At 41.5% G+C, this 24,730-nt stretch overlaps 1 protein-coding gene across 1 annotated transcript in view; it reads left to right on the forward strand.

Moving 5' to 3' along the window:
• The first annotated feature begins 2,975 nt into the window (after nt 1–2,975).
• Nucleotides 2,976–24,730, forward strand: part of ITGA4 (integrin subunit alpha 4) — a 94,666-nt gene continuing 72,911 nt past the window's right edge. The window contains exons 1-2 of the mRNA XM_005905942.2: nt 2,976–3,799; nt 4,138–4,259. Of these exons, the coding sequence (XP_005906004.2) occupies nt 3,603–3,799; nt 4,138–4,259 (319 nt within the window). The 5' untranslated portion in view covers nt 2,976–3,602. The remainder of the gene's footprint in view (nt 3,800–4,137; nt 4,260–24,730) is intronic.

Here is a 24,730-nt window from a genome sequence, read left to right on the forward strand (position 1 = left end):
ATCACTTGTGTTTATCTTTACGCTTATTTGAGACCTTAACACATCTTTTAGCACACAGTGGGCACTTGAAGCGTATTAATCAATGCCACATTGATTGAATGACTATTTCAGTTGACTTGAGAGTGTGGGATAGGCATGAACAGTTTTAAAAAGTCCTTCTCTTATCCTGCCCCCACCCGTCACCTGATTCTCACACTTGCCAGCAAAACTGCTGACTGGGGAGACAACAGTGTCTTCAGACTCTGTCACAGCAGTGTTAAACACCCTTTATTCCTCCTGATTTAGGAAAAGTAAACTGGTCTCCAAGCCTTGTAGGAAAAAAACTCGGGGCTACCATAGTGGACAAGGTCATATATGGCTGTTTCTGAAAATGTCATGAAATCATAACCATAATCACATAGAAATAAGTTCCTGCCTCATCAAATGCTCTACTGGCCACTACTCTTAATTACCCTGTGAAACAATTGTGTTGAGTGAATTTCACTGCATAAGATTTTGGTGAAAGAAGGGAAAGAAAGAGGTCAGAGTTCATATCAGTGGCTCCAATGCCCCTGGCGCCAGGAGGATGTAAGTAGAAGGACCTTTGATATATCTGCTTCCCAGGTCGAACTAGAAACTTTGTGAATCTGCCTGCAGTGCAGGAGACCTTGGTTTGATCCCTGGGTCAGAAGATCCTCTGGAAGAGGGCATGGCAACCCACTCCAGTATTCTTGCCTGGAAAATCTCATGGGACAGAGGAGCCTGGGAAGTTACACAGTCCATGGGGTCGCAAAGAGTCAGACATGACTTAGCAGCTAACACTTCTTTAGGTCTCAACTAGAAATTTTGTGGCAGCAAGCTAGAGGTATTGCTTATTTCAGAATGATGAGCTAATTGTAGAATTGGGTTGAAATTGGCATGTCAGTCTACCCAAAAACAAATATGCCCTGAGTGGAAAAACAGCAGGATCATTTACCATGGGCTCTTAAAGCTACTTTTCTGGAAGCCATTTCATTTCATGCTTACAATAGATTTATCACTCACCATTATTTGCCTTTTAATTACCTTATTGAAAATAATAAGAGAGGATTACTAGTCCCCTTGTTTTATCTGTTGAGAGAAGAGTAAAAATAATTGGGTTGGGTTTGGTTAGAATATACTAACACTGCACAATATCTCAAACTCCACCTGTTTAAAATTTAATCTACCATTGCTCCATACAGTCTCTCTCTCTCTCTCTCTCTCTCTCGCACGCACACACACACACACACACACACACACACATGCATAACCTTATTCCCCCGGTGTTTTTCTCTGTGAATTAGCAACATATTCCCAGATCCCAAACTTGAAACTTGGGCATCCTGACTCCTTTGTCTCAGCCCCACATTCGTATTTACCAATACTGTCACCTAATTCTGTTGTTATTTAGTTGCTAAATTGTGTCCGACGCTTTGCAACCCCATGGACTATAGATAGCCTGCCAGGCTCCTCTGTCCATGGGATTTCCCAGGCAAGAATACTGGAGTGGATAGCTATTCCTTTCTTTAGGGGATCTTCCAGATCCAGGGATCAAACCCAAACCCTTGTCTCCTGCATTGGTAGGTGGGTTCTTTACCACTGAGCATTAGGGAAGCCCCAGTCACCAAATTTTGTTGGGTTCTATCCTCAGCTATCTCTTGAAACTCTTTTTTCCTGCTCCTTCCTAGCTCAGGCCACTCTCATCTCACCACTTACTACTGCAGTAGCCTGCAAAGTTAGGCTTTCTGTCTTCAGTTTTGTCTTCACACTTCTGAAACCCACAGCTGACCAAGACCAGTCCTCCAACAGCTGCCTACTAGCTCCAGCATAGAATTAAAAATTCTTAAACTGGTTTAGGAGGTTCACAACGTGTCCCCACCTCCCTAGTCAACCTCATATGGTACTATCCTGCCTGCGGGCCGCTAACCACTCCAGCAAAGGCCGTCTCTTCCCATTCTTCTCTCTGGCCCTGCTGCCCTTCATCTTTTCTCTCAAAGTGGTTAGCCTAACAACAGTGCTTCTCCTTCAACTCTAAGTGTCCATAAAACATCCAGAACTTTCTCCAGTCAATAAACATTTGTCTGTCTACCACCTAGCTGAAATTTTTCCTGAAAACTTGTCCTGCCTTGTTCACTATGGCATCCTGTGGGCCTGGCAAAATGCCTGCTCAATTAATATGCTAAGTAAATGAACAAGTATTTTAATCATGCATCTACTTTTACAACTTGAAAGGTACTATTTCAATATGGTTTTAATGCGCACACACACTATTTGATGAAAGCTTTTTCTTCTTTTGTTTTTATTTTCCGTTCCCCTCTCTAGGGGATCTTCCCGACCCAGGGATCAACCCCTGGTCTCCTGCATTGCGGGCTATTTACCATCTGCCCCACCAGGGAAACCCAACTAATAACCAGACCTGCATCTCCTGCAAATACCACCCTAATCATCTATGGCTACCCAGATGCACTGGAAAGAAACCTGAGGTACACCTGGCTTAATTAGGACGAGAGTCAAACCCAGTTTCGTGTGGTGTGCTGTGGTTCCCCAGCACATTTTCAGAGGCTCATTATGGTGTCGTCTTGACCTAAGCCCGGATGGCTCGTGTATCCCGTGGACCTGAGCGGATGTGTGGAAAGGGGCCGCATCACGAACCGGAGGGAAGAATCAGTCGAAATGAGGCAAGTCAGTGTTTGCTTACCCCAACCTGGCCCTTGAACGCAGCCACAACCTGAACCGTCCGCCCCTCCCCGCCTTTCAGCTAGAGCCACTGCTCCAAGCAAGCAGCCCGGACTAAAGAGGAAGTAAGGGGAGGAACGAAGTGGAAGTCTTAAATACTATAACGTCTTTTTCACCAAAATGTATCTTGGGCACCTTCAGGGAGTGGTGTGTGTGTGTGTGTGTGTGTGTGTGTGGCTCCCTGGTTAATTTTTCTAGTGGTTGCTTATTAACCCCCCACCCCCCACAGCCCAAATCAGGTGTAGTGCTGAATTAGCAACGAAGGTTCAGGACAGTTCCTTCGCAGTCCATGCGGTGCCCAGGTTTGTGGCTGGCCTCTGGGCCACACCTGGCAGGCCGAGGAGCCTCAACGCTCATAGTGGGGCTCGCGCGGTCAGTAGGATTGAAGCCCCAACCGCGGTTAAAAGGCGAAGCCCTGGCCCCTTCCAGTTCAACTCCTGCAGTGCCAGGAGGCTCGGCCTGGGCGCGCGCTGCGCAGCCAAGGTCCCCTAGCGCCCCCTACAGTCACGCGTGTCAGGAGTCAGCGCTGGGTCCTGCGACTCCGCACCACGCCCGGTACCCCACCCAGAGGCCCGCGCCCCGGGACTCACGATCACCGCACCTCGCGGCCGCAGAAACCGGCGTGGGGCGCGGCGGGAGCGTCGCATCCCTTGCCACCTCGGATTGCTCCGCCCGCCGCAGCCCGACTTCCCCTCCCTCCCTTGGTCCCTGCCCTCCTCCCTCTCTTCTTCCCTCCCGCCCGCTGGCGCCGGACACGCTGAGCCTCTTCTCTTGGGGCGCCCTTCCCCTCGGCCAACCGTCGCATCCCGCGCAACTTTGGGACGGAGAGTGGCGGTTCAGTGTTGAATGTTCCCCTCCGAGAGCGCATGGCTGTGGAAGCGAGGCGAGGGCCGGGCCCCCGAGGGGCCGCCGTCTGGGAGGCGGTGATGTTTCTGTTGTGCTCGGGAGTCCCGACCGGGCGCCCCTACAACGTGGACACGGAGAGCGCGCTGCTCTACAAGGGACCCCCCAACACCCTGTTCGGCTACTCGGTGGTGCTGCACAGCCACGGGGCGAACCGATGGTGAGTAGGGTCGGACGCGGGAACCTTTGGCATCTCAGAGCAGATAGCAAAAAGCGCCTCAGGGATTCCCTGCCTGATTCAAACTTTCCTCCCTCTAGAGAAGGCAGGAGGGAACCCAGCTCGCTGGAGAAGTGCTTGGGAAACGAACTCATCTTGGGGTGGCAGCAGCCGGGGTGCGTTCTGGCGCCCGGCCCTGAAGTTTGGGGTGGCGGGTTGAGTGCTGGGGTGGTGGGCGGAGGAAGAGGTGGCGGGAGCGGCCCGCCTGCCTCTGGGGACACCCCGGGTTTAGTGGGCAGCAAGGCTAACATCTGCGCACACGTGCGTGTTTCTCTTCTTAGGCTCGTAGTCGGGGCGCCCACTGCCAACTGGCTCTCCAACACTTCAGTGGTCAAACCTGGGGCTATTTACAGATGCAAGGTTGGGAAGAATCCAGCCAGGACCTGCGAACAGCTTCAGCTAGGTGAGTGGGATCTGGGGACGGGAGCTAGTAAGCCCTCACCCCACTCGTGTGGACCCCACGGTAGACAAGTCCTGGAAAAAACTCCTATTGCCTATTCTCATTTAAAGGGGATGATTTTCACTGTTAACTCAACACCATGTTCCCTTCTTAACATAAAAGAAGTCTCCTTTCTTTCAGTGTTTTTCTCCTTTTTGCTTATGACAGTGATTGCTGTATTCTGACAGAACTATGTAGAGGAAAGTTTCTTACACCTCCTTAGACCTTCTCTTCACCTCTCTCTCTCTCCCTCCTCCCCCACCCCCCACATGTAAAGCACATCTTAAAACCTCTCAGCACATTAATGACAGGATCCAGCGAAGCCAAGACTTGAGAATTTTATTTCCATCTTTGACCTATCAACTTTGTTAAAGAACAGGCTAAGGGGCAGATCAGGAATAGCAGTTGGAATGGATCCCATGCCCTGTCATTTAGCCTAAGGACTTAAAAGAAAATAATACAGTTTTACTTAAGATATGAAATATAAAAGGAGAGCACAAGAAAAAATTGGCATCTCCACTCTTAATATAAGTATTAATAAAGTGAGGTTTAATGTATAATTATTAATTTTTCTCTTCAAAGACTCTTGATTTCTTTATGTCTCTTCTTAGATTTGTGACAATTTGAAAAATGCATTCTATTGGAAGAGGGAAGAAAATTCATGTTTCAAACTCAACAGCAAATTTGCTTTGCATAGACACAATGGGGGAAGAAAGGGGAACTAATATTAATTCAGACCCTATATTGCTTCAAACATTGTTAGGAACTGCCATATATGTTCTTCTTTTCCAGAAAACAACACTGGGCCATGGGTGGCATTGTTCTTACTTTACATTTGAGGACTCTGTGGTTCAGAGTGTTGCAAGGACTTTTTCTAAAGTTACTCAGCTAGTGAGTGGAAGATGGGACTGCAAGTCAAAGTCAGGCTTCAGTTCAGTTCAGTTGCTCAGTCCTGTCCAGCTCTTTGTGACCCCATGGACTGTAGCGCGCCAGGCTTCCCTGTCTATTACCAAGTGCCGGAGCTTGCTCACACTCATCCATCATCCACCAACTGACCATACAGTTGGTGAGGCCATCCAACCATCTCATCCTTGGTCATCCCCTTTTCCTCCAGCCTACAATCTTTCCCAGGATCAGGGTCTTTTCCAGTGAGTCAGTTCTTTGCATCAGGTGGCCAAAGTATTAGAGTTTCAAGCTTCAGCATCAGTCCTTCCAATGAATATTCAGGACTGATTTCCTTTAGGATTCACTGGTTTGATCTTCTTGCTGTCTAAGGGACTCTCAAGAGTCTTCTCCAACACCATAGTTCAAAAGCATCAATTCTTTGGCGCTAAGCTTTGTTTATAGTACAACTCACATCTATACATGACTACTGGAAAAGGCCTGCTTGGGTCCAAAGTCCAAGCCATTTTCTGTCATGTATACATCTTCAATGCAAATAAAATTCACTGAAGAGTCCAACATGGTGTCTGCTGAGCTGGTGAGTCACCCATGAATGGTGAATAAATGGTTATACTTAGTACCTTTTTTCTATTTAATCTTTATTATCCATGGTCTTTGGGGATAAGTTAGTCACTGCATCTTTAATACCCTCCTTCTTTTTTTACCTAGTAGTCTTTGCTTTTTCTCAAACTGGAATACTTCTTCCCTTCATTGACAGTGAATTCAAATATAATATGCACATAATGGAATTTTATTTTTGACTCAAAGAGCATCCATGAGAGTTTAAGAGTTGTCTGTGCTGCGTAGAATAAGTCCCACCCTCTTATTAAGCATCTTCCATCCCAAAAGACAGACTAGGAAAGCATAACACATTCACAGACCTATCCCTTTGGAATAACTCTGCAAAGCATAGTTGTCTTTGCCTAAGAGACTTGAGGGATGAAGAATTAGGGAGCAGAGCAGACAGCTTTGATCTGCCAGAGGATCTTGACAAGGTCTCAGGAGGGAAATGTTTTATTTTGCTGTCCTGTCATAGTTTCCTGATTCATGACATTACAACCACTGGTATTTATCCCCTACTTCCTGTCTGGAATGGCACTGAATCTATTTCTAGATGTCTGTATTTAACTGGAAAGATCCGGTCACAATATTGTATTAAAATTTAAGATAATAAAAAAAATCTGTCAAAATTGTAGGAAAGCCTAAATTCTTTGGACACGTGGAACACAGGAAGTGACTACAGAAATATCCATGGAGAAATGTGTGCATGGTAGATGTATCGCAAACATGCATTAAGTAAAGATTTATTGGGTGGATAAATGAATAAAGCAAAGTGAAAGCTTCATTGTTATCAACCTGATTGATGAATAAGAGAATTAACTAGAAATGATAAGTCAAAGGGATATTTTCAACTTTAAGATTTTTGGTCAATAAAAAAGGTATTTACTGAGGTGAAAGGCAGACGACAAGGTTTGTAGTCAGTCAACTGGTAGACACACTGATGGCTATAGTAATAGAACATTTGCACATCTTTGAACATTTGCAAAAGAGTTGACTGAAATTACTTCTCATGTAACATTTTAAACAATGTATCTTCCTTATATAAAGAAATTGTATGTTTCAATTCAGAGCAATCTCAGAAGTAACTTGAAGCTGTAAAATAAGGGACTGAGGATAATGTCTAGAAAGGTAACACTGGAAACAATATATTGGTAACTAAAGGCTTTTTAAAATTCTCAGGTTTGTAGATTATGTAGTATTCTTTATGAAGAGTTGTCAAGGAAAAAATACACACACACACACACAATCATCTGAATAAGATGGTTTTAGTTGTTCTGTCTCAAATGTATGGACTATGCTTAGCTCACTATCTATCTTACATTTAACTGACATTCAAAAAATATTAGTTTATTTTTATCTCTGTTTTCTACTTAAATCTATATCTGCATGTTACCTGTTATAGGTATGGTGAGGTTATAAATACAATTAATAGATGAAACCAAAAGTTAAATGTATAAATGAAAAGATAACAGTTGAAACACAGTGAAAAAATATTTTTTGTTGGCTCAACCAAAAATATCTTATAATAACTAAATATTGAGCTATGATATCCATGTCATAAGATGTGTTTTCTTTCATTCATGTCCTAATTTGCTATCAAGAAGATGAAGTTAAAAGACCCCTTAAAATAATGCTCATCTCCTACACAATTCAAAGTGCTGTATACATGGACTAGTCTTAAGGTCTAAGAATTTCAAAGTTTCATTCAGGTAGATTCCTTCCTTCAAAAGAGGATGTCAATACCCTTTGCCCTACCTCCTAACCTCTCTTCTCTGTTGTGCATAATATCATCCCATACTGTGGTATGTTCAGTGTAGTCATAATCAGAAGTGAGCAGCAAATGCCTGTTTATCTCAAATGTTCAGGGGATGAGATGTTGAGAGTCAGGTACCTCTTTTAGTGAAGTGAATTGACTGTAGAAGAGATGTATTTCTTCCTGTGTGCAGACAGGCTCCTCCCACCTCCATGCCTACCTAAGAGGTATTCTCCTGCTCACTTCCTTGGCACTGCCCTCTGTGACCCAGAGGAAGGTAATCTGCCTATCAGGAGGTCTGAACCCAAACTTGTCCGTGAAGACTCTGTGTCTGGGGAGGCCATAGTGATTTCCAGTTTCAGTTGGTTTTCTACTCAGGTGCTCTGCATCCTTGCTAGGTTTTTTTAAAAGGAAACTTTGAACACAGTTGCTAAATTAAGGCATTACAAGTAATGACTTTGTTTATGTATTTGATGATACAAATACATAATGGTCACCATTATGTATTAATGGACCATGAATGGTCCATTCATGGTCACCAATATTTGAAGGTAGAAGATAATAAAATATGCAAATGACTGTAAAATTGTATTAAAAAGATTGTCTTTATTTCATGTTTCAAAAGACATACTCTCTAGATCTTTCATTACTTTTAACTTGCTGCCAATAGCTTTATACTGATAGCTACTAATAGCATTATACATGTGTGTTTGTATGCACATACAGACTTAAATACTTGTCTGGATAATAAAGGTTATAATTTTGTTATATAATGTACATGAAATGTATACAAAATACATAAAATTATATAGTTATTGTCTAATACAGTAGCCACAAGCTACATACGGCTATTGAGTACATGAAATGTGGCTAGTTTGTAGTGAGAGGTCCTATAATACAGATTACATCTGGATATTGAAGACTTAGTACAAAAAAATTCATACATGTATATATATATAATATATATATAATCTCTTGATTTTTTAGGTGTTGACCATATGTTGAAATAAACAGTTTGAAACTAATATCTATTGAATATTTAAATGAGAATATTTTAGATGCATTAGGTTAAAGAAAATATTAACATTAAGTTTGCTTATTCCTTGTTACTTTTTAATGTGACTAGTGTAAAAATTATTTCATATGTAACTTGCATTATGTTTCTATTGGAGAGCACTGTTTTAGAAAAACATAACTTCCCTATGTAAAATAACACTGACTTTTTAGCAAGTGCCTTCCCAATGTCTATATGTAAAATAAATAGGATTTTCACTTTTCTAGATCAGTGTTGTATAATTACTAGACCTTTAAGTTCCCCTCTTGTCCCTCTTTTTCTTACTAGAGAGAGCAATGATTTATTACAAGTTAGTCATCATTATTTCCCTTCAGATTTCTTTCTGGAAATTATATAACCTATTTGGAAGAGGTTAAGTTAATTAGCATCTGTGTCATTTAACTAATGATTACCTCATTCTCACTTCTGCCTGATTTGTAGGAATTATTAACTTAACATTAAAAGACAAACCACTCACTGTTGAAACGTCAAATATGTTCTTGATAACTTTTCTTTCTTATTTTCAATACTCTTTAAATTGTAGCTTATGAAGCTGATGTTGACACAGACTGGTCATTTTGAAAAATCATCGTTGAACAGAGGTTTGTTATGCTAATTATGCACAAAATTAAAACAGAGAGATTCATGAATAAACTATCATATTAAAAGAATTAAGTTTCCTGATTTCTAACAGTTTCCCAGACTCCATCTCTGAAAGAATGGCTTCCACCTGGTTTGAGAGATGAGGTTTTCTAAAATGCATTTTATTTATTGCCAAAAATTTACTTGACCGCTGGGTGATATTTCTAACGGCTAAAAAATATCTCCCCTTGGCCACAGTTCTTGGGCTGGGTATGGTGATCCATTGTGCATGTGGGTCATTGGTTCATTTGGCCGTTTCCTGAGGGATGCCTGAGTGCTGGAACCTGGGCTCACAAAAGAAACACGGCCCTTGCCTCAAGGGGTTTGCAGTCTATAGCGTGGGTTATTATAGGAAAGTATGCTGAGACACTCTAATCTAGTTAGGAGAATAAGGTGATGTCTTCCTAAGAAATTCTAGTGGAAAACTGAGGGAAAAAAGCAGTTATCTCAGAGGAAGATGGAGAAGGCAATGGCACCCTACTCCAGTACTCTTGCCTGGAAAATCCCATGGGCGGAGGAGCCTTGTAAGATGCAGTCCATGGGGTTGCTAAGAGTCAGGCACGACTGAGTGACTTCACTTTGACTTTTCACTTTCATGCATTGGAGAAGGAAATGGCAACCCACTCCAGTGTTCTTGCCTGGAGAATCCCAGGGACGGGGGAGCCTGGTGGGGTCGCACAGAGTCGGACACGACTGAAGCGACTTAGCAGCAGCAGCAGCAGAGGAAGAAGTTATGGGAAAGGGTGCTGGACAGAGCAAAGCATGTATGAGCACCCTGAGGTCTTTGAGAGGGCGGTATCTTTGGATGGAAAGAAAAAAGCACACAGTTGACTGGCGTGTGAAGCGGTGTAGATGAGAGACGCGAGCAGGGATTATTGTGTTACAACTTGGTGCCTTCTCTGGCAGCTGCGGAAGCCTGGCTGTCAGCATGCTCTTGTGTGGTCATGTACTCTGCCTCCGCGTGGGCACAGTGCAGTGGAGGCTGGGGCTGGGTGTTGGGCTGGGGGGCACAGATGCACAGAGGGAGGTGTTGGCTCCAGTGGCCATGGTGGTGCTGAGCAGTGACAGACGCAGGGTCTGGTGCAGACCCACAGGAACCTACAGAGGGCCCGGCTGTGAGTGTGCTCTCGCCGGATGTGTGCACAGCAGTGAAGCGGGATGATGGGCAGCAGGCTGGTGACCTGCAGCCTCACAGCTGCCTGGCCGAACCTTGAGCCTGGGCCTGAGGGTGACATCGGCCACTGGGGTGGAGGCAGGCGTCATGTACTTTGGCTTTGGTGGGTACAGGGAGGAAGTCAGTTGGCTCGCTTCTCACACCAAGGTAGCCACAGAGGCCTGGGCTGGCTGTTAAGGTGGCTCCTGGGCTCCTCAGGGGCAGGAAAAAGGGATTATGGCAGAACCCAGGTATCAGTGAGCACTAATACGTGTGAGACAAAAGCTGGCAAGATCTGCAGGAGGTCCACGGTGTCCGTACTGGCCGTTGATTTAGTCAGTGGTGACATCTGCTGTTTGTCTGCAGAGCGGGTCTCTGTAACCCAGGTCTCTGGACTTCGTAATTATTAAATGAGAGAGATGAACAGGAAGAAGGTTTCAAAGATGTTACCCAAGGTTCTGACTTGGGCTGTTGGACAGACGATGGTGCTATGTCTCGTGAGATGTAAAAATAGATACCTGGTAATCAGTTGGATGTATGGGCCTGCTGGGCAGGAGAGGTCTATATAGGCAGTTCAGAGTTGAAGGAAATTGGCATAGAGATGGTAATCAAAGCCATGGAAGTTAAAGAGTTTAACCTGGGAACGTTCTAGGTTAAATGGATCACTGGACCCAGAAGAGATCCCACAGGACTCCTGCCATTTGAGAAGCAGCTTGAACAGTATTGGTCAACTCTAGCTGCAACCTAGATTCTTCTGCCAAGCTTTAAGAAGCCCAGTGCTGGTGGCCTTCTCCTAAACTAATTAAGTCTCTGGGAGTGGGTCTAGCTAGGTTAGATATTGTGGTTTATAGTAAGAATATATATTTGGTCTTCAACCCCATTTCTGACACAGTGATCCTAGAACCCTTGGAGTTTTCTAGAGTGATAAATATGTCATTTGTTAGGTTAATGAGGTGACTTTAGGACCAAAGGATGTGACTGGTTGCGAGCTGAGCACACTGTATGATCAGAGGATCGGAACTTTCATACCTGTCCCCCTGACACCAGCAGAAGAAGAGGGGCTGGAGGCTGAACCAGTTGCCAATGGCCAATGATTTAATCACTCATGGCTATGCAATGAAACCTCTATAAAAGCCCAGAAGGACAGGACTTGTGAACATGTGGGGCTTTAGGATGAGCGGTGCATTCACAGAGGGCCTGGGAGCTCCCTTCAAGTTTCCCATGACTTGCCCTCTGTGTCTCTTCCATCCAGTTCCTAAGTTACTCCTTTTGTAATAAACTGATAATCTAGTGAGTAACATGGTTTTCTTGAGTTCTGTGAGCCACACTTGTAAGTTAATCAAACCAAAGGAAAACATCGATGGGAACTTCAATAACCAGTGGACTTGAGATTGACATCTGAAGTGTGTGTTGAGGGGTAATAGGAAAGAAAGTAGTCTGTTTTAAATATTTCATGTATTTTAATCAACTGTTAAACATACTCCCAGTGCATTTTTACCTTTCAAGTTTCTTCTAAAAGTTCCATTACCCATCGAGGAAGTTTTATATGAATTTATTAAAGTTGCCTAAATTTCCTAGTCCTATAGAAGATGATCACAAATTGCTGGGTGATAGTAAGGTATTTTTCAGTGTTCTTCAGTAATGTACTGTATGTACTTTTTTCTTTTTTTTACCTTTTGGTTTCCTTCACCCATTTCTCCCTCTCTGCCCCCACCTCTGGCAGCCACATATCTGTTCTTTCTCTGAGCTTTGTTTTTTTTTTTTTTAGATTCCACATATAAGCAAGATCATAGAGTATTTATCTTTCTCTGTCTGACTTAGTTCATTTAGCATAATGTCATCAGGGCTCAGTCATGTTGTTGCAGACAAGAAGATTATATTCTTTTTTATGGTTGAATGATACCCCATTGCATATATATACTGCAGCTCTTCATCCACTCACTCTTCATTGAACACTTAGGTTGCTTCCCATCTTGGCTATTACAGAGGGGGGATACATTATGCTATTTTTAGTTGTGTTTTCCTTTTCTTTGAATATGTACCCAAAAGTATTGTTGGGATTGTTAGAACTATGGTAGTTCTATTTTTAATTTTTTGAGGAACCTCCATACTGTTTCCATAGTGGCTGCCCCAATTTACACTCCCACCAACAATGCACAGCCTTTTTCTCCACACCCTCACTAACATTGGTTATCTCTTGTCTTTTTGATAATAGCCATTCTAGCAGGTGTGAGGTGATAGCTCCTTGTAATTTTGATTGGCATTTCCCTGATGGTCAGTGATGCTGGGCATGTTTTTATATAGCTCTGCTCCATATTTTCTCTCATTCAGTAGGCTGCTTTTTTGTTTTGTTGATGGTTTCCTTTACTGTGCAGAAACTTTGTAGTATGATGTAGTCCCACTTATTTATTTTTGCTTTTGTTGCTTTTGCTTCTGGGGTTAAACTTTAAAAGTTATTACTCAGACATTTGTCAAGGATCTTGTAGAACTGAACCCTTAATTGGTGGGATCTGACATTATCTCCAGGTAGATAGTATTATAATTACAAGTTGGATTTCAGGACCCCCACCTAGTATCAGAGAATTTCTTGGTGGTGGTGTGGAAAGGCTTCACCCACACACATTGGAGTTGGGTGAAGAATCCTTAGTAGGGCATTGGGAGTTTGCAGAGGTCCCCAAATGACTCCAGTATTCATCCATGGTTAAGAACCATTGGGGAAGAAAAAAGAGCAAGAAAAATAGACGGAGGAGGAAAAGCAAAAGGGGTAGCCAGGGAATCAGGTCAATGTGGCCTTATGGAAGTTGAAGAATGGGAGATTTTGAGAAGAGGTGAGTGGTTGGCATGTCAAAAGAGGCCAAGAGGTCAAGCTAGGTAAGAGCCTAGGAGGAGTCTTTGAATTTCGAAAGAATTGGTTTGTTAAGAACCTTGGAAAGACCTGTTTTAGTGGTAATGCCAGACTTCAGAGGGGTGAGGAGTGAGAAAATATTGGTGCCAGATATCAACTCTTCCTTTATTAAAGAAAGAGTTCTTCCTTGGGCTCTTCCTTCACTTATTAAATAAATGTTATCCATTACTTATGTTGGTACTTGGAATAGAAAGTTGGCCAAGATGGCTAAAGCCTTCAAAGAACTCAGTTATAGGAATAACAGGTAAACAGATATATACTTATGAGAAATGTCACAAACTTAATGATAGATATGCACAATAGGGAGAAGAAGCTGGATAATGAAAGTATTTTGGAACAATGGACATGAATAATCAAGTCAGTTCTGGCCAGTTTTGATGAGCACATAGTAGAGTCTCAATGAATGTGAAATGGATGGGTACACTTCTCAGATTTGGGTGGGGTCTTCTGGGATTTGCTGTATGTTTCAGCATTGTTCCCAGAGGTCTAGGCCAGCCTTGCATTCCAGACTCTGCCCACTCACACTGGACAGTCTAAAGAATATGCACTCCTGAGACAGGAAGTCTAGAATGGACTGTCCTTAAAATTGGCAGAATTTTAATTTTAGGAGTAGTTGGCAATATCAAATTAGAATATGGAAGTGGACTTGCAGGGGACAGGACTGGGTTCAGTAATGCCGTGTATTGGTTCTGATGTCCTCAGTTTATCCCTAAGGAGTTTTAACAAATGATTAGTCATCTCTTTCATATAATTTATATGAAATACTGTAATTCACAATGAATTGTTCAGATATAGTAAGAGTATAGACATAGTTGTCAAATCTCTTTTGCTGGAAATATTTTGTGAAGTGGATTAGACATGTCCTTTTAAAATTATATTCTAGGTAGAAGTCTCTTGTCAGTATCTACCCTCTGTGAAATCATTCTAGGTCTACCTAACCTCAATGCTATTCTCTGTTCTCTTGGAACCATTTTTTAGTATTTATTAGAATATCATTATTTTGTCTCAAGATCATTGTTGCATTGTCTCTGCAACATCTTATCCCCTCCTTTAAACTTTGAATGAAAAGTTGCCCTCTGTTGTCAGTAACCCCTCGTCTCAGTCTGATCCTACACTGACTGGTACAGAATGATGCCATGGACTGCCTGACTGATCTTTGTTTTTGAACTTTATTATCATCCTGATCTCCTCCTCCATCCTACCCTGTGAATTCCAAAACCAAGCTCAGAACGTCAGTATTGACCAGTGAGCATTAAGTGAGGGCAGGTTTCCCTGGAGTGCTTTTCTGCTCACATTTTTATACTGTTTTTGTTTCAAAGAACAACAGTATCTATAATATTAGTAATACTTTTTCAAATGAAATGGTATTTGTATATTAATGATGCTTTTTCAAATGACTCCTTAAGTCTAAGAGATTAATTGAAAACCATGGAAACAGAGAGTTGTTTTTCCTTATTTTCTAATGTTGGATGTTAAAATATAAGTTATAATGAAATAGGATTATTAATAGTGCCAATACTTGGATTCATTCTCTGATTAATATTGAAGTACTCATAGCATATTACTGTAAAGTAGTGGATGACAGTGTGGGCTTGACTCTTTCCTTCCCCCACTTATAAGTTTAGTGACTTTGGGCAAGATGCTTATTCTCCCTTTCTTTCAGCTTCTCCATGTATAAAATTTGGATAATGATAATAATACCCACCTTTAAGGGATATAAGGAAAATTAAATGACTTAGTATATATGTTCACATATGTTAAAAGTGTGCCTATTACATGGGAAGCATTTAATAAGTGTTATTTTAATAATTATTGTAAGACAACATTCCTTCTTTACATTATGCTCTGTGGATATATCAGTTGCTGTGCATTCTTCTGCTCTACTTAGTAAAAAGACTTGTATAGGTTTTCTATAGGAATGTGAAGAAGTTTGGACCCAAGGCACTTGGAAGGAAACCCTTATCTTAGATTCAGGCTCACAAGAAGAATGGATTTCTAGGGCTCAGAAGTCTAGTGATGACTTAGGATCAACCCAGATTTATAAAATTGCAACCATCAGGCTAGACTCTGCTGCCTGAATGCATTCACCTCTGTGTGGAACTCTTCCTAAATACAACAAAGTAAAATAAATAAAATTATAAAATAAAAACTATAATTAAAATACAATGACCTAGAAGACTGGAATAGCTGTTTTTTTCAGGCCTATGATTATAGGAACTGTTACTTACATAAATTGAGCATGATTATCCATCATTATCAGATTTTTATTACTAAGTCTAAGAACATGACAATTTAAAGATACAGCAAGAATTGTTTCTAATTTTGATGTTTAATTTGATACTTTGACCCTTGAGTGCCACTAGATGAGTTGGTGGAAATGTCCCATATCTCCTCTAAAACTGGTGTTTTACTGTTCATTACTCAGTTATTGTTTTAGCTGTTAAATTCATGAACATCACTGTTACCTTTTAGAAACATCACCACCACATTTTATTAGATGTTTGGGAAAAGTACACAGTTTAATATAAGAAGCATAATCTAATGGGTTTAGTAATAATTAGTGTTTGATAAGAAATAAAAGCAAGGGGCCCTTTGGCTTAAAGAGCTGAAGGAATGCTGCTGATCCAACCTCACAGCACCGTGAGCTCCCTCTGCTGGTGGGTCCACATCAATGCAGTGTGGGTACACTGGGAAAGCATTTACCACTCATTTAATGAACAAGTACTCGGTGCCAGAAAGTCTTGTATGCACAGGCATACATTTTCGGTAATTTTTATAACCCTCCAATGGTAGGCCTTATATTCTGGTCATATTTGAATTGGCATGTTTGCTTTTAATGCCATATGTCTTTTCTGTATTCTGTTTCACTCAGTAATTGTTGCTTCTACAAATATAGATATATTGAATGAATGATGCTTTATAGAATGTTGAACAAGAGTCATTTGTTTTTCAGGATTATTTGAGAAAAATTTAGAGTGGAAGGGTTTGAAATATATAGGACTAATCTTTCAATAGAGTAGAACTTCATGTTAAAAAAAGTAATTGATGGAAGTAAGGTCTTTCACTATTTTTCTAAAACTTGAAAATTATGTCGTGTTTTGAAAGATCAGACCAATGTGTGTGTTGTCTTAGTATCCAGAAGACCAGTTTGAGAGCCCCAATCAAATGTCTGAACTGATTAAGCCAGTGACATAGGCAGATAAACACTTGTCATTGCATCCATAAGTCCCAAGCTGCCCTACCCACAATGTGTCACTCAAGCTGTCAAAATCTACAGGAAGACCTTTGAGTCTGGTCTTACCCCTTTGCTCATTCCTCAGTGGAAATGCCAAAGTGCTGAGCATTGATCTAACCTGAGGAAAAGATCAGGATAAGATAGAGACCAAGTAGGTGACATTTTTCATGAACCCTAGAAAGTTAACAAGAAATTTTACACATTTTCAGCTGGCAGAAAAGATAGAAAGTGAAATTTATTCAGATAATTCATACATTTGAAATATTTGTACAGTTCTATTGTATATACTCCAGATTGGTGAAAAGTAACTACTTTGAGATCTTCAATTACTAAAAGTTTTTTAAAATTCTTTTCCATTACGTTTTAGTGTAAGATATCGAATATAATATCTTGTGCTGTACACTAGGACCTTATTGTTGGTCTCTTTTATGTATAATAGTTTGTATCTGTATCTGTTGATCCCAATCTCTTATCTTTCTCCACCTTTTTCCCTTTGGTAACTATGAGTTTGTTTTCTATGTCTGTAAGTCTATTTTTGTTTTGTAAATACATTCATTCATATCATATTTTAGATTCTGTATATACTTGATATCATATATTTTTGTCTGATTTACTTCACTTGATATGATAATCTCGAGATCCATCCATGTTTCTGCAAATGGCAGTATTTCATTCTAAAATGTCTTATGCTTGATTCTAATCTTTTCCATTTACTTGTCCCATGAATTTGGGCAAATATCTTTACTTCTTTAAGATTCTATTTCTCCACCTGTGAAATGAGATTGTTAGCACAGTCCTCCGTTGCTGCTGTGAGAATTAAATGAATGGAATGTGTATGGTAAGGGCTCACTGACAGTTCAGTTCAGTCTCTCACTCCTGTCCGACTCTTTGCGACCCCATGAATCGCAGCACGCCAGGCCTCCCTGTCCATCACCAACTCCCGGAGTTCACCCAAACCCATGTCCATTGAGTCGGTGATGCCATCCAACCATCTCATCCTCTGTTGTCCCCCTCTCCTCCTGCCCTCAGTCTTTCCCAGCATCAGGGTCTTTTCCAATGAGTCAGCTCTTTGCATCAGGTGGCCAAAGTATTGGAGTTTCAGCTTCAACATCAGTCCTTCCAACGAACACCCAGGACTGATCTCCTTTAAAATGGACTGGTTGGATCTCCTTGCAGTCCAAGGGACTCTCAAGAGTCTTCTCCAACACCAAGTTCAAAAGCATCAATTCTTTGGTGCTCAGCTTTCTTTATAGTCCAACTCTCACATCCATACATGGCCACTGGAAAACCATAGCCTTAACTAGACGGACCTTGTTGGCAAAGTAATGTCTCTGCTTCTTAATATGCTGTCTAGGTTGGTTGCTGACAGTGATATGCCACAAATATGTTATGGAGGAGGATATATGCCATGATGTATACCATAATCATATCTTTAGCTTAATCCTTAAAATAATAATGTCAACATCAACTAATGTTTGCCTGCTTTCTCTGCCAGGCTCTGGCCCAAGCCCTTCACACCCCTCATTTACTGCCCACAGTCCTTGCAGAATCCCTCTGAGACAGCCATCTCTGGAGGCCCACCTAATTCTCAATCCTAAACCATCCTACTCACATATCGCACTTTGTAAAGATCTTCAAACCTGCAAACATTGTTTTCCTTCAGACCATCTGTTACTATCTTAAAACTTAAGGAACTAGTGTTTTGGAAGAGAAGTAGGGGAGAAGAGTAGGAAGAAAGAAGACCTCTCCAAAGTTTAGATCCCTGAATGGTGAAAATTTTGCAGTCGTATCCTCTGTTGTTGTTCTTCAGTTGCTAAGTCATGTCCGGCTCTTTGTGACCCCATGGACTGCAGCACGCCAGGCTCCCTTGTCGATTACTATCTCCCGGAGTTTGCTCAGATCCATGCCCATTGAGTCAGTGATGCTATCTAACCATCTCATTCTCTGCTGCCCCCTTCTCCTCCTGCTTTCAATCTTTCCCAGCACCAGGGTCTTTTCTAATGAGTCGGCTCTTCAAATCAGGTGGCTCAAGTATTAGAGCTTCAGCTTCCGTCCTTCCAGTGAATATTCAGGGTTGATTTCCTTTAGGATTGACTGATTTGATCTCATTGCTGTCCAAGGGTCTCTCAACAGTCCAACCTCTAGTACCCTCTAATGGAACATTTTGTGGTGGAAAAAGTGAGTATTAGAATTCCTCCCTCAGCAAATATTTTGTTCCTGCGTACTGCATGTATGCCCTGTTCTGTGCTGTGGAAATGCCACAGTCAATGAAATAGTCAATCTTCCCCCATCAAGTGATAGTCAAGAACAAATATCTCGTCTCCCATAGTCTCTGTCATATTTTGTCACTTGAAACAATGGCACTAAAATAGATGACATGAAAAACAGTAAAAAAAAAAAAAAAAAAAAAAAGTTCCTAATTGGCTTTGTATTATTATCCTTTGTATCCATCTATCAAAATCACTACTTATTCATATTTATATACTCATGTACATACTAAAACAAAATCAGTAAGTGGAAATGAAAACCAAATAGTAAGCATACATTTTTGTATTTACTTTCCCAAATACAAATTGAAAGAGGAAAATTATGAAAGAGAAAGATGGACTTAATTTTTAGAATAAGGAGTCTGGTTTTCATGTGGCTTTGTTTTTTTTAATGTCTACTGGGAAAATGCATTCAACTGTGCTAAGAATTAGTCATTCTAGTTGTATAAAAGCATGGAAAATTATCATGTATTAATTTCTACCAACCTCATTTATGTTAAACCATGTAAAGTACATTTTTTAAATTATGAAGCTGATTTGATTTACTAAAAGTTTAGATCAGTAATGTATGAGCTGAATTGAAAATCAGATTATAAATCATTTAAGCATGACTTTTGGATACAGTATAAAGATCATCTGCATTTATCTATGATGTTCTGTCAGGGAAATTCATTAGAATTAACTTTCTCATGACAGTTCTCATAATCATCATTTCTGACCAAATTATAAATACTGTATTTCCACATGAAAAAAATTGGCTTAACATTTGATATGCTATTTCAATGTTTTGTTGAAACCAAGGAGGGCAAAAAGATATTACTATCATTTTCTAAATGGAGTAGTTCCTTTTGAATTATTGTATAACACAGGAAATGGCGAAACCATGTATATTGCAGAGCAGTTGCTCATAAGTCCAGCTGCATGCTACCATTACCTGGGGAACTGTGTGAAAAATTCTGGTCTGAATCTCAATGTGGGCACATCAAATCTGAGCCAGAGAGTGGGACCAGGTGTCAGTATTTGTTTGAAACTCTCCCAGCTGATCTTGATATCCAGTCAGAGCTGAGAACCACGTGAAAAGGCGTGTCCTCCAGAGCACAGAGGTGAAGGGAAAGCTCTGGAGAGATGCAGAGCATAAGCGTAAGCATAAGTGATGTGGTCTGACCCCTCTGCCAAGATTCCGCAAACACTGCAGAAGCAGAGGGGGAAAGTTGCTCAAAATTAAGGAGAGACCCAGCTCAGTAGTGGAGAGTTATAAGCTGTTCATTCTTCCAGCTGATTTTGTCGTGTTACCAGTGTTGAAAGTAGCTCAAGATTATTGTTGCTGTTGGGTGCTGCCTGTGACAGAAGCAGTGTTAGGAAGTAGAAGAAACTTAACGTAAGCAGGAGTCTGTGTGTTTGTCCATTTTCTAGAATTATCTAAGTGTGTGACGCTGGAGAGTCTAAGCAGTGATGACACTGTGATGTCACTTGGGAGAGCTAAAACCGAAAGGATGCAAAGGGGAATAATCTGTGGACCTGGAAAACAGTTACCGAGATAGGAGCTTCTCTAGTCTCTATTTTAAAATCAGTAAGAGAACTCAGCTGAGAAACAGATGATGATTCACTGTTTTTCTGTATAAAAACTTTTGGGCCATTTTCAGTGTAAATTCGATGCATGAAGCCGGGCACTCAGAGCCAGTGCCTGGGACAATGCAGAGGGATGGGACAGGGAAGGGGTTGGGAGAGGGGTTCAGGATGGGGGGTACATGTGCGCCCATGGCTGATGCGCGTGGATGTGTGGCAGGGGCCACCACACTGTGGTGAAGTGATGGTCCTCCAATTAAATATATTAATCAAAAAAACCTTTTGGGCCATTTTCATGCTATTTACATGGCATTTTGTGGTTCCAAACTATTGTATGTTTATTGCATACATATTACTATATGTTTTTAAACTTTGTGGTGGCATCTCTAGAACAGGAAACTTGTGTCTAAATATTGGCCGTAATCTTAATGAAACTGTTCATTAAATACACTGCATTTTAAAGTAGTATAAATATAGTATCAATATATTATAAAGAGATAATATATTGTTTGTGACCTCTGTTCTCTCCTGTATTTAATTTTCCTCCTGCACAATTGCTTCATAAACTGAATGTTGACTAATTTTAGAAAGACTTTGGTGTTTTCAGAGAAGATACTTTATTGGAGCGTCTTTTGGGATGTTGTTGTTCAGTTGCCCAATTATGTCCGACTCTTTGCTACTCCATGGACTGAAGCACCCCAGGCTTCCCTGTCCTTCATTATCTCCTGGAGTTTGCTCAGACTCATGTCCGTGGAGTCCATGATGCCATCCAACAATTTCACCCTCTGTCATCCCCTTCTCCTGCCCTCAGTCTTTCCCAGCATCAAGGTCTTTTCCAATGAGTCAGCTCTTTGCATCAGGTTGCCAAAGTATTGGAGACTCAGCGTCAGTGTGCTTGTGTGTGTGTGTTAGTCGCTCAGTGGTGTCTGACTCTTTGCCACCCCATGGACTGTAGCTCACCAGGCTCCACTGTCCATGGAATTCTCCAGGCAAGAATATTGGAGTGGGTTGCTACTACTTTCTCCAGGAGATCTTCCCAACCCAGGGATCAAACCCGGCTCTCCCACATTGCAGGTAGATTCTTTACCATCTGAGCCACAAGGGCAGCCCTCAACATCAGTCCCTCCAATGAGTAGTCAAGGTTGATTTCCTTTAGGATTGACTGGTTTGGTCTCCTTGCTATTCAAGGGAATCTCAAGAGTCTTCTCCAGCACCATAGTTCAAAAACCTCAATTTTACAGTGCTCAGCCTTCTTTATGGTCCAGCTTTCACATCAGTACATCAGTACGTCAGTCAGTCATTTGTGTCCAACTCTTTGTTGGATCATTGAAAAGGCAAGAGAGTTCCAGAAAAACATCTATTTCTGCTTTATTGACTATGCCAAAGCCTTTGACTATGTGGATCACAGTAAACTGTGGGAAATTCTGAAAGAGATGGGAATACCAGACCACCTGACCAGCCTCTTGAGAAACCTGTATGCAGGTCAGGAAGCAACAGTTAGAACTGGACATCGAACAACAGACTGGTTCCAAATAGGAAAAGGAGCACGTCAAGGCTGTATATTGTCACCCTGCTTATTTAACTTCTATGCAGAGTACATCATGAGAAGCGCTGGGCTGGAAGAAGCACAAGCTGGAATCAAGATTGCCGGGAGAAATATCAATAACTTCAGATGTCCAGATGAGACCACCCTAATGGCAGAAAGCGAAGAAGAACTAAAGAGCCTCTTGATGAAAGTGAAAGAGGAGAGTGCAAAAGTTGGCTTAAAGCTCAACATTAAGAAAACGAAGATCATGGCATCTGGTCCCATCACTTCATGGGAAATAGATGGGGAAACAGTGGCTGACTTTATTTTTTGGGCTCCAAAATCACTGTAGATGGTGATTGCAGCCATGAAATTAAAAGACGCTTACTCCTTGGAAGGAAAGTTATGACCAACCTAGACAACATATTAAAAAGCAGAGACATGACTTCATCAACAAAGGTCCGTCTAGTCAAGGCTATGGTTTTTCCAGTAGTCATGTATGGATATGAGAGTTGGATAATAAAGAAAGCCGAGTGACAAAGAATTGATGCTTTTGAACTGTGGTGTTGGAGAAGACTCTTGAGAGTCCCTTGGACTGCAAGGAGATTCAACCAGTCCATCCTAAAGGAGATCAGTCCTGGGTGTTCATTGGAAGGACTGACGCTGAAGCTGCAACTCCAATACTTTGGCCACCTAATGTGAAGAGCTGACTCATTTGGAAAGACCCTGATGCTGGGAAAGATTGAAGGCAGGAGGAGCAGGGGATGACAGAGGAAGAGATGGTTGGATGACATCACTGACTCAATGGAGATGAGTTTGGATAAACTCTGGGAGTTGGTGATGGACAGGGAAGCCTGGTGTGCTGTGTTTCATGGGGTTGCAAAGAGTTGGACATGACTGAGTGACTGAAATGAACTGAACTTTGACCCCATGGACTGCAGCACGCCAGGCTTCCCTGTCCATCACCAACTCCTGGAGCTTGCTCAAACTCATGTCCATCAAGTCGATGAGGCCATCCAACCATCTCATCCTCTGTCATTACCTTCTCCTCCCACCTTCAATCTTTCCCAGCATCAGGTCTTTTCAAATGAATCAGTTCTTCCCATCAGGTAGACAAGGTATTGGAGTTTCAGCTTCAGCATCAGTCCTTCCAATGAACACCCAGGACTGATCTCCTTTAGAATGGACTGGTTGAATTTCCCTGCAGTCCAAGGGACTCTCAAGAGTCTTTCCAACACCACAGTTCAAAAGCATCAATTCTTTGGTGCTCAGCTTTCTTTATAGTCCAACTCTCACATCCATACATGACTACTGGGAAAAACCATAGCTTTGACTGTATGGAACTTTGTTGGAAAAGTGATGTCTCTGCTTTTTAATATGCTGTCTAGGTTTGTCATAGCTTTTTTTCCAAGGAGCAAACGTCTTTTAAATACATGACTGCATTCACCATCTGCAGTGATTTTGCAGACCAAGAAAGTAAAGTCTGTCACTGTTTCCATTTTTTCCCCATCTGTTTGCCATGAAGTGATGGGACTGGATGCTATGATCTTAGTTTTTTGAATGTTAACTTTTAACCCAGATTTTTCACTCTCCTCTTTCAACTTCTGTATTTCCTCTTTGCTTTCTGCAATTAGGGTGTCATCTGCATTACTGAAGTTATTGATATTTCTCCCAGAAATCTTGAGTCCAGCTTGGGCTTCATCCAGCCCAGAATTTTGCATGATGTATTCTGCACGTAAGTTAAATAAGCAGGGTGACAATATATAGTCTTGACATACTCCTTTCCCAATTTGGAATCAGTCCGTTTTTCCATGTTGAGTTCTAACTGTTGCTCCTTGACCTGCATACAGGTTTCTCAGGAGGCAGGTAAGGTGGTCTGGTATTTCCATCTCTTTAAGAATCTTCCACAGTTTGTTGTGATCCACACAATTAAAGGCTTTCGTTGCAGTCAATGAAACAGATGGAGATGTTTTTCTGGAATTCTCTTGCTTTTTCTTTGATCCAACAGATGTTGGCAATTTGTTCTCTGGTTCCTCTGACTTTTCTAAATCCAGCTGGTACATCTGGAAGTTCTTGGTTCATGTACTGTTGAAGTCTAATTTGAAGAATTTTGAGCATGTCCTTGCTAGCATGTGAAATGAGCACAGTTGTGTGGCAGTTTGAGCTTTCTTTGGTATTGTCCTTCTTTGGGACTGGCGTGAAAACAGACTTTTTCTAGTCCTGTGGCCACTGCTGAGTTTTCTAAATTTGCTGGCATAAGCGCAGCACTTCAACAGTGTTATGTTTCAGAATTTGAAAGAGCTCAGCTGGAATTCCATCCCCACCACTAGCTTTGTTTGTAGTAATGCTTCCTAAGGCCCGCTTGACTTCACACTCCAGAATGTCTGGCTCTAGGTGAGTTTTCACACCATCATGGTTATCCAGGTCATTAGGAACTTTTTTGTACAGTTCTTCTGTGTGTTCTTGCCACCACAACTTTGAGTAGATGAATCCACCATTTATCATCTATTTTTGACATTAATTTAAAAAATAGAAGTTTTAGTAAAAAGTCAAACATTTATATCATAATGAAAATTAAAATTTCTTGTTTGTTATTCTTCCACTTTCTTTCAATTACATGGGCGTAACGTAGCCATAGTAACCACTTTCTGTGTTAGACTTGACCCACTCTATGCTACAATATCGGAGAAGGCAATGGCACCCCACTCCAGTACTCTTGCCTGGAAAATCCCATGGATGGAGGAGCCTGGTAGGCTGCAGTCCATGGGGTCGCTAGGAGTCGGACACGACTGAGCGACTTCACTTTCACTTTTCACTTTCATGCACTGGAGA

This window comes from Bos mutus, chromosome 2 (genome assembly GCF_027580195.1).
Source record: "Bos mutus isolate GX-2022 chromosome 2, NWIPB_WYAK_1.1, whole genome shotgun sequence".
Classification (NCBI taxonomy): Eukaryota; Metazoa; Chordata; class Mammalia; order Artiodactyla; family Bovidae; genus Bos; species Bos mutus.